Here is a 13,043-nt window from a genome sequence, read left to right on the forward strand (position 1 = left end):
GTGATTAAAAAACAAAAACAAAAACACAACAGGAGAATAAAACACAACGAGTTTCTTCAAGTGTTGAAGAAAAAAAAATCCTCCAGCATCATCTGAAGGGTGAAAATCAATGTGACTGAGTCTTGTACAGTACAAACGCACACACACGCACATAAATGCACACACTCTTTGGTCTTTTTAATTTAAAACCAGAACTAAACACAAACGGAGATCAGACTGAATCGCTGCAGTCAAAACAAACTAAGCCTCAGACGGTGTGTGTGCACGTGTGTGTGCGTTGGGTGTGTGTGTGTCGTCTTTCTCAGCGGGGACCATCTCTGTTTTCCTGGTTTGGCTGCTCACCAGCTTCCTGGAAACACACACAGACACACACACATGAAATCACCGTAATGATTCACTCTGCAGCTGTTAATGTGTGTGTGTGATGTAATTCATTTCCTTTCTCGCCACCGTTTGAATGTAGTTGATCTTTAAATGCTCTAAGAGTTTGTCTGCTGCCTCCTGGTTGAAGGTACAGATTTAATTGTGAAGCTGCAACGTGACAAAAAAAAAAAAAAACCTCTGGTAACGAACGACCAACGTGACCCGACTCCTGCACAGTCGCCTCAGCGTGTCGGTGCTTTTATGAAGTTTAAACCCAGAGGTCACTGAGGTTACTGTTTTATTTTGTTCCTATGCAGAGAAAATACAATAATATTAAAGGGATAGTTCAACATTTTTGGCAAATTAGCCCATTGCCATAATCCCTATAGTCATAGCAGTAGGTTCGTTACCTTTAATTGTCGGTGCAAGCTATTTTTAGAGCGGCGGAGCAGAGCCGTGAGCTGCTCAGAGCTACGCTACGGAGGCTCATGGGATTTCTTGGTTTCCCTCATCAAACTCATCAAATACACAACCCAACAACTCCACAACGCTCTGGTGGACAAGTTGTGACCTGCACATTCACCACGCTATGAGATAATAACACAACGTCTTTTATTCAGGCATGACACAGTGAATTTCGTTCTACTTTGTGCAATGACGATTAAGTCTAATTTAAAGGGATAGTTAAACATTTTAGAGGGAAATTCATGCAAAACCGCTGATGCACGTTGCCTTCAGGGACAGTTTTTCATCAAGCAGTTTCTGTATTTCCCTCTAAAACAACTCTGTCTGGTAACGTTCTGTTATTATCGCATGGCGTGGTGAATGTGCAGGTCACAACTTGAGTTTGATGAGGGAAACCAAGAAATCCCATGAGCCTCCGTAGCGTAGCTCTGAGCAGCTCATGGCTCTGCTCCGCCGTTCTAAAAATAGCTTGCACCGACAATTAAAGGTAACGAACCTACTGCTATGACTATAGGGATTATGGCAATGGGCCAATTTGCCAAAATGTTGAACTATCCCTTTAAAATAACAGTCTAAAAAGTAAGTTTCAGTTTCCCACCTTCTGCTCCACAGGGCGTCCATGTTGGGTGGGGGGGGCCTCGGCTGCCGGTCGCAGTCCTCCACCGTGTCGGGAAGCGGGATGCCGCTGGTCTCCGGGAGCAACAGGCACAGGCCGCAGCCTACGATTGGCCCGCTGCTGTACACGAGCATGGCGGCCAATGAGATCGCTCCGTTGGGGTTGGGCGGGACGAGAGTGTTGACCAGGCAGCCGAGACGGAAACACAGGTTGACGAGGGACACGCAGCGCTGCCGGACCACGGTGGGGAACAGCTCGATGCTGTACAGCGTGGAGATAAAGATGGCGGCCAGGATGCAGAGTTTTCCCAGCAGAGCTAAACTCATCACCAGCACCGGCTCACCTGTAAATACCAACAATCAATACCTGATCAATAATCAATAGCAGGACAATTTAAAGCCTTAGAGACCAAGTTTAATTTAAGTTGAATCGATCTGGTCTGGTCTCACCGTGGTATCTGGACAGCAGCAGCGACAGGAAGCAGGCCGCGCCGCTCAGGAACAGGGCGAGCATGCTGATTGGCCGGCGGCCCAGACGCACCAGCGGGACGAGCAGACACGGAGCCTCTGATAGGCCGGAGAAGAACTGGGCGGAGTAAACGCCGACGCCGAAGGAGCCGATGTTCATGCAGATGCCAAAGTAGGTCAGCGCCGACGCTGTGCTGCAACACACACACACACACAAACAGACACACAACAATCAATAGATCAATAGATTTACCGATCTGAGAGAATATCAATAGAATAACGTTTATTAATGATTCTGTAGCAGGTTGTGATTGGTCACTGAAGCTGATTCTGTGCGTTCATTCATAACATTCAACTCGCTGCACACAGTCCAGCTAATCAATATCTGATAATCAGAGACGCAGCCTGAAGGAGGAGGGGTCAAAGGTCAAATTGTTGAGATTCCAGATTTTCAAACCAAGAATTTTATCTGGTCCAGAGGTTTTCAGCGGCTTGTGGTTTTAAACTAACAGAAATCAATGAATATTAAAAAGCAAACTAATGTTTTATCAATTAAAAAATTGGTCACATTCAACACAGACTCATCAAAAAGTGCAAAAAAACAATGACGAAAGCTTGAAAATAAACCCACTAAACTAAACTAAAAAAACTACTGTAGGGATTTCTAAAGGCCACTGTTTGAATAGGCCTGATCTATAATATCACAATTAAATATTTTCACTCTGTTCTCAGTTCACCCTCAAATATTGTTCAGTTATTACAACTGTTTTGTTTATTATTATGTCTTTTTTCTATATATATGTTAGACTCCATGTGGTGAGCGACTCTCTGACTCTTTGACCTGGTCAGCTGTCGGTCTGTTATCACACCTGTGCCTCAGGCTCCTGTAACACCACATGGGTCTCAGCGGGACGTTGAAATGCAAATACATGTATGTTTCCCCCGTTGACCCCCCACCACCACACACACACAGACACACACACACACACACACACCAGACAACCCCGTGTGTTACCTCAGGTAGCTCATGATGAAGAGGCGCAGCAGCACCGTCGGGTGTCTCAGGTGCATGATGTCACTGGGGGCGTGGCCTCCCGGCGCCTCCTCCTCCTTCTGAGCCTCCGTAGATTTCTGCAGGTCAGACCAGGCCGAGTCCAACAGCTGTGCACACACACACACAAGAACACACACACACACACGTAAACATCTGTGATCCGATAGTGATAGCGTGTGTTCTGGGGTCGTATTTATCAATTGCTCAGAATTCCTCTGAACACGAAGAGTCGACTTATGAGTAAAAAAACTTCTTGGCTGAAAGCTGCATTTAAAAGTTAGATATCAAGCGTCTAACTCAGACTTTTAGTAAAGTGTACGACTGAATCTGAAGTGTCAGTAAGAGAGAGTTACCATGTCTCAGTGAAGAGTTAAATTGCCAATGTGAATGAATATTTAACCATATTTCTAGAAAATCTATCTAGAAAATAATACAACTATGGGAATGAATCAAAAATAAATATTTCTAATCTTTCCAGTTCATTAATTCAGTGTTAATGTTGTTGGTGAGTTGACGTCTCTTATTAAATCAGAGACAGGGACGACTCCGTCCAAACGATATCGCTCGTCATCAAACAAAGACAGAACGTCCTTAATCTGTTCAGTCTAGAAAATTGGTGAATTATCGATTTTGGGTGAAGTATCCCTTTAAGTTTGAGAGTCGGACTAAATTCCACTAATTCTCAGCTCCAAGACGCTTTGATCGATACGGGTCCTGTTGAACTGAAACTGATCGTCTGTTTGTTTGTTTACCAGGTCCAGACACTGTTTATCTGCTGGGCTGTTGCCGCGGTAACGGTCCAAAACATCCGTCCTCCTCTTCAACAACAACCAGCGTGGCGACTCGGGGATGGAGCTGGAGTAAAAAAGAAGCAAAAGGACATGTTTCCAAAGAGCAGCACAGAAGGTGTGTAACGCAGCTGTGTGTGTGTGTGTGTGTGTGTGTGTGTGTGTGTGTGTGTGTGTGTGTGTTGGCGTACAGGAAGAGCGGCAGACAGACGACCTGCGGCAGCGCCAGCGACAGGTGCAGGTGCGTCCAGGTGGGGCTGAGCCAGGCCAGCGGGGCCCCGGCCATCGTCCCCAGGCTGAAGCAGAAGGGCAGGAAGGCAGGCGGCCAGAGGCGAGCGCTGGGCGCCGTCCACTCCACCGCTGCAACAACACACACACACACAGACACACACAGGTTTGTTTTTATTGGTCACACCTTAAAGGGCCGGTATTACGATTATTATGTAATAGTTCATTTCACGACACTATGAATATGTAAAATCTAAGATGGTCAAGATAGAATTAAATTACCAATTATTTACACAAAATATTTTAAAGGTCCAGTGTGTAAAAATTAAAGGGACAACGAGGAGTTTCTATTTGGTTATGAAAAAGTCTCATATTAATGTGGATGAATCTACGTTACCACTTGTTAATGGGCCCATTTTAGATAAATATATCGTTTTGTCTCTATGGTTATTTTGTTATTATTAGTGGTGGTGGAAATGCTGGTCGAGCCGACCAGCGTTTCTTTACTTTCGGTTTTGTGGCGAGTCATGAGAATAACGCCGCCGAATCGCCGTTTATGGTCGGAACTACGACGGTATGTGAACCTCTTTGAACCTCTGACTTTAATTCTTGATGAATGAAAACATGAGTCGTTCTTGCGCCGGTCAAAGAATTTCACGGTGCGCGGAGGCTCATAAATCAGGGTTCCTACACATTTTAAATTTCCAAATTCCATACTTTTTCCAGACCCTAATTTCCGGATTTCCACTACAAAAAACTCAAACTCTTACCAAGAATATTTGTCCTATTTCTAGTCAAAATGTAATTTCTAGTCAAAACAAATCTCATTCTACTTAAAATAAGACTCATCACATTAAAAAGTAGCTTGTTTTTAGACACTTTTTACTTCTTTCAAGCAGATTTTTCGCTTGAAATAAGCAGAAAAATCTGATAGTGGAGCAAGTTTTTCTTTCTATTACGAGCACAAAAAACTTGCTTTCATTGGCAGATTTTTCTTCTTATTTCAATTGAAAATTTGTTTGAAACAAGTGAAAATGATCTAAAAACAAGTACATTTTTAGGTGACGAGTCTTATTTTAAGTGGAAAGAGATTAGTTTTGACTAGAAATGAAACATTTTGACAAGAAATAAGGCAAATCAAATATTCTTGGAAAGATTTTGAGTTTTTGCAGTGTCTCAGTAAAAAATGTTTTAAATAATTTGTGACATTTGAGTAAATAGATATGTTTCACATTAATAAAGCATGCAATTAATCATTTGTTTTCATTATTCTGAATTTGTATGCCATTAAGAAACCAAATCATTTCCAGGATATTGTAGCTAGGTACAATAGCGCATAGGCTACAAAGTAATAATGTGAATAAGACCAAACCGAGAAAAGTATTAAGATACATATATTTCCATACATTAGTTTCCATTTTCCATACTTTTCAAGACCTGGAAATGTATGAAATCAAATTCCATATTATTCCATACTTTCCATACTTGCGTAGGAACCCTGATAAATGTAGTGTGAAAACACTTCGCTTTTCCAAAACTCCTCGTTGTCCCTTTAACAAGGTTTATTGGCAAAATCTGAATCTACTACCCATTAATATATTTATATCAAGTGCATAATCGCTATAAAATAAAACCAGTTTGGTTTTCGTAGCCTTATAATTATTCTTTTATATCTACATATAGGAACGGTCTTGCTTTAGAGAGCGTTGCCATCTTGAATCTGAACGCTGGATGTCACGGTTTTACCCCCATTTTACACACTGGACCTTTAAGTATCTATTAATATAGGATCAATTATTAATCCCCCAGGGGAAATGTTCATTAATTGTCATCTATACCAAATGTTTAAGTTTATTCTAATCATTTTTTTAAATTACAAATATGCTAACATTTAAATTCCTACCAATTCAATGTTACGTCAGGTAAATGGACCAGTATCTGCACATTTACCTTTACTTTGGCGCCGATATGGTTCCAACTTTTTTTTCCAACTAATCTTTTTTTGGAAAGTGACGGCATTTAGGAATCTTTATGATCAATTACTTGTGGCGATTAATTGTGAAAATGAGTAATCGTGACATCCCTATGGGCCGGTTCACCAGTGGTTCTGGATTATTGAGACGAACCTGATAAAGACCGATGAAACGTCATGAATTCATTTTTACATCATGTTCCAGCCTCTGATAATAGGAGCTCAGGATGTTGTTGGAGGGTTTAATGAACCCGATGCCTCCGACGGCCTGTCAGTCCTTCGCTCCACAAAACGTCAAAGCCGATCTCAGCGGTGGCCCGGACGCCAGAGAGCTGCAGGACGCCATCTTGCTTCATTACCACTGAGCCCCGGTCAGTGTGACTCTATCTGGGACACGTGCTCTTGTATCAGCCGTGTGTGTGTGTGAGCGTGTATCCCACCGTGGTCCAATAACACTCACCACACAACCGGTGAACCACGGCTCTCTGAGGCCAGAGTGGGTCTTCAGTCAGAGGAGGGGGGGTCAGTGGAAGAAGGAATGTACTTTAAAGGGACAACGAGGAGTTTTGGAAAAGCGAAGCGTTTTCACACTACATTTATGAGCCTCCGCACGCACCGTGAAATTCTTTGACCGGCGCAAGACAGACTCATGTTTTCATTCATCATAATTAAAGTCAGAGGTTCAAAGACGATCACATACCGTCGTAGTTCCCACCATAAACAGCGATTCAGCTGCGTTATTCTCATGACTCGCCACGAAACCGAAAGTAAAGAAACGCTGGTCGGCTCGCCCAGCATTTCCACCACCACTAATAATAACAAAATAACGATAGAGACAAAACGATATATTTATCGAAAATGGGCCCATTAACAAGTGTGGGTAGCGGAGATTCATCCACATTAACGTGAGACTTTTCTATAACCAAATAGAAACTCCTCGTTGTCCCTTTAATCTGAAGCTTTTATTCTTCAGTTTTCACTCTTGTGTTATTGTGTGTTGTTGTTGTTGTGTGTGTGTGTGTGTGTGTGTGTGTTACCCAGGCTGAAGGAGCAGATGCTGATGCAGCAGCAGCAGACGCCCGTCAGGCAGCGGACGGCGAGGAAGAGGAGCGGCTGAGGAAGCACGGCGGGCACGAGGCCACACAAAGCCTGCACGCACACACACACCAGTAGCACCGGACGCTTGCCATAGCTGCACACACACACACACACACACACACACACACACACACACACACACACACACACATACACACACACACACACACACACACACACACACACACACACACACACACACACACACACACACACACACACACACACACAGAGCACAGCAGCACATCAACAAGGTATCTGTGTATTTATATTAATATTATTATATATAAATGATTAATGGAGGTGTAAAGGGATGTGTGTACCGGTCAGAGATGGCTCCTCCAATCAGAGAGCCTAGCAGCAGCCCGACCATGTACACAGTCTGACCATAGGACAACCAGTCTGTCCAACCACACACTGACTGACACAAACACACACACACACACACAAATAAATTACTTCAGACAAACTGTGACCCCCCAGAATAAACTGTTTGGTCCACATGGTGCCCTGGGGCTGAAGTCTGCTCCTGCTCCAGGCCCCTCAGGCTGCACCCTGACCCCCCCGACCTCTGAGTTTCTGCAGACAAACACCTTCACTTCAGTTTAATATCTCATTTTAAATTGTTAGAATTTAAAAAATATCCTCAACTTTGGATTCAAACAATGAAAAAATCCTAAAACTCACCGTGGCTCAAGTCAAACCTGTTAAAAAGTTCAAATGCTTTTGGATTTAATGTAAAAACAAAACATTTACATTTTCTAGACATTTAAATCCTGGCCTCACAGTTCCAATGCAGTGTTTAAGATAACTATACCAAGGTCGTATCTGGTTCTTATTTTCCATATGATTGGTTTTATTTTTATTTCTTTAACCCTTGAAATCCAAATCTCCAGCCCTTGTGCTAAGCTAGGCTAGCTTTATCTACTGTACTTGTGTCCTCTGACTCTTGGTGACATATCATCTGCCAAGTATTTATCTTTTCCTTTAATCTTTGACAGTGACAGTTGATGAACAGCTTCAGGTTGCTCATTAACAGTTTGTCTGATGAGTTGTCTGCTGTTTTTGACTCTAAATACTTGAATAAATGTACAGATTCCACTGTTAAGGCCAGACACTTACAAGCAAAAACATTGTTTTATCGTGCACTGATCAATTTTAAGATTTTGGGCTATTTTGCAACATGTCTTTTGCAACATTGTAGAAAGACATGGTAGAAAATCCACATTAAGGTCGTTATTGTTACTTCATTTTGTAAGAATGAAGTCAAAAGTAGATTTTTTTTATGGCTGGTGACAGTATTTTCTTATTTACAGAGTGATAAAAAGAGAAAAACCCCCTCTGTAAAAAAAAAAAAAAAACGTTTGTATAATTGTCAACAAAATAAAACAAGAATTTTGAAAGTGGCTTTATCCATTGTTCAGATTTCTGTTCTGGAAATATGCAAATTAGGGCATATTTCATTAGATACTGCCTTATTTACACATTCAATTTGACAAAAACTTGTAATACCCCAAATATAATATATATTTTTTACCCTATTCACCTGTAATGTGTCACTTTGAGTGAACCGTCATGTACGAATGTGTAGAACCGTTAACTGTCAGTTAAACGTCAATTAACGGTAATAGAACTACTACTTCAGCTCGTGGACGTAATCACCACTCACGTCTCGGTTTCCGCTCTCGCTGCTCCAATCGGCTTCGCTCTCCGAACGTTCGAAGGGCCGTGATTGGTTGCTCCCCGCCGCCGAGTCGGTACCGTTGTCATGGCGACAGGCGGTGATGGCGGCCGTGAATATGTCGAGAAAGAAGAGGAAAGACGTGAAGACGAAGACGAGCGAGAGGCGCCAGTAGACGGAGAACTGCAGCGGAGACATCCCCTTCAGCCCCCTCATTGGGCCGGCGTGACGGTGCGCTGAGCTCCGGCAGCGGGTCAACTTTAAAAATGGAGACCAGCCAAAAGTTTTCTCAGGAGCTCCCCATCCTGTTAGTGACACGGTGTGTGGCCGAGCAGCTGCTGCTGTCACTGGGGAGACGCTTGTTGAGCTGCCAGAGCCAGAGACGGACTCACAACCAACCAACCAGCCAACCAACCACAGACGGCTCAAACGTACTCTGAACTTCCATCCACAAGTTTTGTTTTTGTTTTTTTTCTTTCTTTCCCCGCCCTTTTCTCTCCTCATAAGGAGAAGAAGGAGTGGAGCAGTGAAAACATGGCGGCGCAGCGACACGACGTGGTCAAGTGGTGCGTTACACCAGGGGAGTCGAACTCAAATACATGGTGGGTCAAAATTAAAAAACAACAACCAAAAAAAGGTACAATTGCACATTTGAACCGAAACTAACAAAGTCTGTAAGTTATTGCATATAAAACAACAATTTTCATTAAATAAATCAAAAAATTAGTAGGGTTAATTTCTTATGGCTCTATCTGCAGCTTCCCATAGTAATTTCTAAGGGATGCACAATGACAAGAACTTTGACCGATTAATACTTTTCTTTTTATTTGGTCCTTATATCAAAGTTTCTTTATTGTCATTGTATACATATAGAATACATAATACAACGAAAAGATATAACGGACTCAGCTATACAAAATATAATAACATTTCATTTGTATTATTCATCATTTTGTAAGCTTTCTGTGTATATGAAACAAGGTAAAAAATAAAATACAAATGATGTAGAGAAGGAAAGGAACAAATAATAATATTAATAGAAAAGAGGAGAAGGAGAAAGGAGGGAGGGATAGTTTTCTTCTTTAATCTTAACTTTATTTTAATGTAAAATATAGAAATGAGGTCACTGTATTTCCAAAAACCTATTTACATGCTGCAGATACCCCTTTAAAAAAACATTATTAGGAATGATTAAACTAAGGAAATCAATCAGGAGGAAGGAGGATTTAGGAAAGGAGAGAAGATGAAAAGATAGGTGTTTATTTCCTGTATGATTATTTGTTTGGAAAACAACACGTATGTTACATATTTTAAGATTAAATTTATTTGATTATGTCCAGAAACTGTTTCAGTATTCTGGTTTACACCACATGTCTTTCTTGTTAAGTAGTTGAGCAAACATAATGAAGAAGACAGGATGTGTTCTTATGTTTGCGTATTAAAAACAATACAAAAAAGGCATTTCAGACAAAAAATATATATAGGATGATACAGTACATAAACAAACTCCAGGTAAACACATCAGTTATGTAAGAATAACCACACGATTATATATGTTTTTGGTGGTAAAGTTTGAATAAAGAAGTAGAAATATATACATTTATAATTTACACTGAGGAATTATAAAAGTAGTCCATAATGTTCTCCTCGTGTCACAGCCAAGGACCCGGCCGGCAACAGGTCAAGTCGACCCATCATGCTTTGCTGCTGGCCGACCGGTTCACCTCCGTCACCACCGTTGCCATGGCGGACAGCGGGGTGGAGTAGGTGGAGGCCATGCTCTGTAACCCGACCATCAGACACCTCCAGCTGAACCGCACCGCCTTCCCAAAGTTCTGTCGCCCCGAGAGACAGAGGAGAGATCACAGGTTAGATTCCCACCGCACACACTGGAGGAGCTGAGTTTTCCCATTCTGCTGACGGTTTGTGAATGCAGCACTATCATCTATTCATGAGCTTTAATCCTGTTGACGTTTGTGTCTTTATATTTGATTTTGTCAGAGTTTAGCAGATTAAAAGGTGTAAACAAACCAGATTAACATGTTTGTGTTTGTTTTTTCTTGTTCTCACAGCAGTGAAACCCTGAGGTTAGAGGCTGCTGCGCTGCTGGAGAACAGGTAAATAAACTCAATGTAAACTGTTGTGTTTACTTTCACTTAACTGACAACTGAGTCGTTTTGAGCACAAAAAGATGAAATACTTACTATATAACCCTTTAACTTGCAGGCTGTTAATTACATCATAACATCAAGAAATAACAATTAATTGTGTCATAATGTCTAGAAATAGCCTAGAAATAACAATTAATTGCGTCATAATGTCAAAAAATAGCCAAGAAATGACGGTCAATCGCAAAGGACTTGGTGGAGAAAAATTCAGGCGTTTCCCAAAAAAATTCAAAGCATGAAAAGCATGTGTAATCTTTTGCCTTTATGAAAAACATGACATTACTATGAAATTGACCGTTATTTCTAGGATATTTCTTGACATTATGACGCAATTAATTGTTATTTCTTGACGTTATCACGTAATTAACGGCCTGTAAATTAATAAAGTAAAGTAAATGATGTTTTAATAAAGCGGAGGGAGTGAGAAGTCGTCTCTTTATCATCGATACGTCACCTCTGCTCCAGGTCAAAGCTCAAACTCACACTGTTGAGTAAATGTTTAACGTCGCAGCGAGAGAATCAAATAACACTCGACTTAGTTTAATCTCCTCACGTGTTATATTTTTACTGCTGCCTGCTGAGTAAAGCTATGTTTATTTATATATTTATATGACACAATAGAAATGTGCGCTCTAATTTTATTGTAGCTTTGTGTTTATTTATACCAACATGTCTCACATTATAAGTTCCTTTTGATTCAGTACTTTGTCTCTGACTGTTAAATTCCCACCACACCTGTGTGTTTCTTACCTTTCTGTACTTTTTATACTTCTTCTTCTTCTTCCTCTTCTTCTCCTCCTTCCTCCTCCTCCTCTCCTCCAGCGCCTCGTTTCTCCCCTCCTCCTCCTCCTCTTCCTCCTCCAGCTCCTCGATCAGCGGTTCGTATCGATCCGGCAGGACGGAGAAATAAACTTCTTTGGAGGTTTTCTGTTTCTTCTCGGCCGGAGGAGCGACCTCCTCCTTCTTCTCCTCCTCCTCCTCCTTCTCCCTCTTCTTCTCCTGCGCTCCCATCCCTCGTTCCTCCAGGTCCGTCAGTCAGGTCTCTGTGGGCTTCTCCTGCTCCGCCTGCGACCTCCTTGTCGACGAGCAGGAGGACCTTTGGAGTGAGGAGGAGTCAGACTTTATTAGTGGCCTGCAGCCGATTTCAGACACAGGAAGCTGCGTGAGCTTTGACATGAAGACGGGATCAGAGCAGGAATGTGAGGATCTGTCCGCTCTCTCTGTTTCCTTTCTCCACGTTCGCTTCGCTTTTTGTAAAACTTTTATTCACTTTCATGAAACTTCTGCTGAAGTCTCAGCAGCAGCAGCAGCAGCAGCAGCCGGTGGAGATTTCTGATTCTCTGCTGTTTGTTTTACAGAATCAACAGAAACTGAGTCAACAGTAAAAAAAAACTAGAAAAACACGTCGTCAGGTGGAAAAAGTGAAGTTTTGCTGGAAGCTGTTTGTCAAAAGTGGAGAAAACTTGAAACATTTAGTGTTTTCATTATGAAAAAGGACACAAACTGAACATTTACTCACGTTTCCTCCTGATTAAAGGTTCATACTGATCTGACATGAAGCTTCAGTCACACACCAGCTCCTCCACAGCTGCACAAAACTTCACCTTAATCCGTCCAGTATCTGTTGAGATGTGTCGGGCTGCAGTTTGTAATTGTAATTTCATCCTCCCACCTTCTCACCAAGATACCAGACTTTTTAATTGTAATTGTAAATTCAATTCCCATCCAACAGAGACACCCAACCTCTCACTTTCTCATCAATATTCAAACCCTTTTGTATTTTAAATTGTGTTGACTAGACCCTTTTAACTTCACACTTCAGGGTGTCGGTGCCGATACCAAGTTTCCCCATGCTCTGCTCTGCTCTGAGCCGAGGAGAAAACTTTCCTTGTATCCTACAAGTTTTATCCAATGAGGAGAGAGAACGGCATGAAGGGCTGTGTGTAGATAGATTCGATATTTAATATTTACATTATTCCTCCTCAGCTACAAAGAAAAGATGGTTTTATATAAAATCTACAGGTAGAGAGACAGACAGACAGTCTCAGTGTCTCTGTCTCTGTGTCTCTTATCCAGCAGTAATAATAAGTGCAGATCAGTGCCGAGCTCGGAGCCGGAGGCAGAAACACAGAGAGAGCAGAAA

At 41.8% G+C, this 13,043-nt stretch overlaps 2 protein-coding genes across 3 annotated transcripts; both read right to left on the reverse strand.

Moving 5' to 3' along the window:
• Positions 1-164: 164 nt before the first annotated feature.
• On the reverse strand, positions 165-9,143 carry LOC310996154 (solute carrier family 22 member 13). 2 transcript variants are annotated; one of them, XM_083985507.1, is made up of 9 exons: positions 8,721-9,143; positions 7,375-7,472; positions 6,991-7,145; positions 3,945-4,113; positions 3,718-3,820; positions 2,927-3,072; positions 1,894-2,105; positions 1,427-1,787; positions 165-349 (listed from the first exon to the last, which is right to left on the reverse strand). In XM_083985507.1, exons 1-9 carry the CDS (start codon positions 8,946-8,948, stop codon positions 241-243), a joined length of 1,581 nt encoding a protein of 526 aa, XP_083841633.1. In that variant the 5' UTR covers positions 8,949-9,143; the 3' UTR covers positions 165-240. The 2 variants fall into 2 exon arrangements, with proteins under 2 accessions (XP_083841633.1, XP_083841634.1); XM_083985508.1 differs by having other exon boundaries at positions 7,375-7,468; positions 8,721-8,859.
• A 683-nt stretch (positions 9,144-9,826) lies between these two features.
• On the reverse strand, positions 9,827-12,363 carry LOC310996213 (uncharacterized protein). Its single transcript, XM_083985596.1, is given in 3 exon segments — positions 9,827-10,567; positions 11,651-11,935; positions 11,939-12,363. Coding segments are annotated over 3 exon segments (564 nt in total). The 5' UTR covers positions 12,077-12,363; the 3' UTR covers positions 9,827-10,426.
• Positions 12,364-13,043: the final 680 nt, after the last annotated feature.

The sequence above is a fragment of the Trachurus trachurus genome, assembly GCF_905171665.1.
Source record: "Trachurus trachurus genome assembly, chromosome: 2".
Classification (NCBI taxonomy): domain Eukaryota; kingdom Metazoa; phylum Chordata; class Actinopteri; order Carangiformes; family Carangidae; genus Trachurus; species Trachurus trachurus.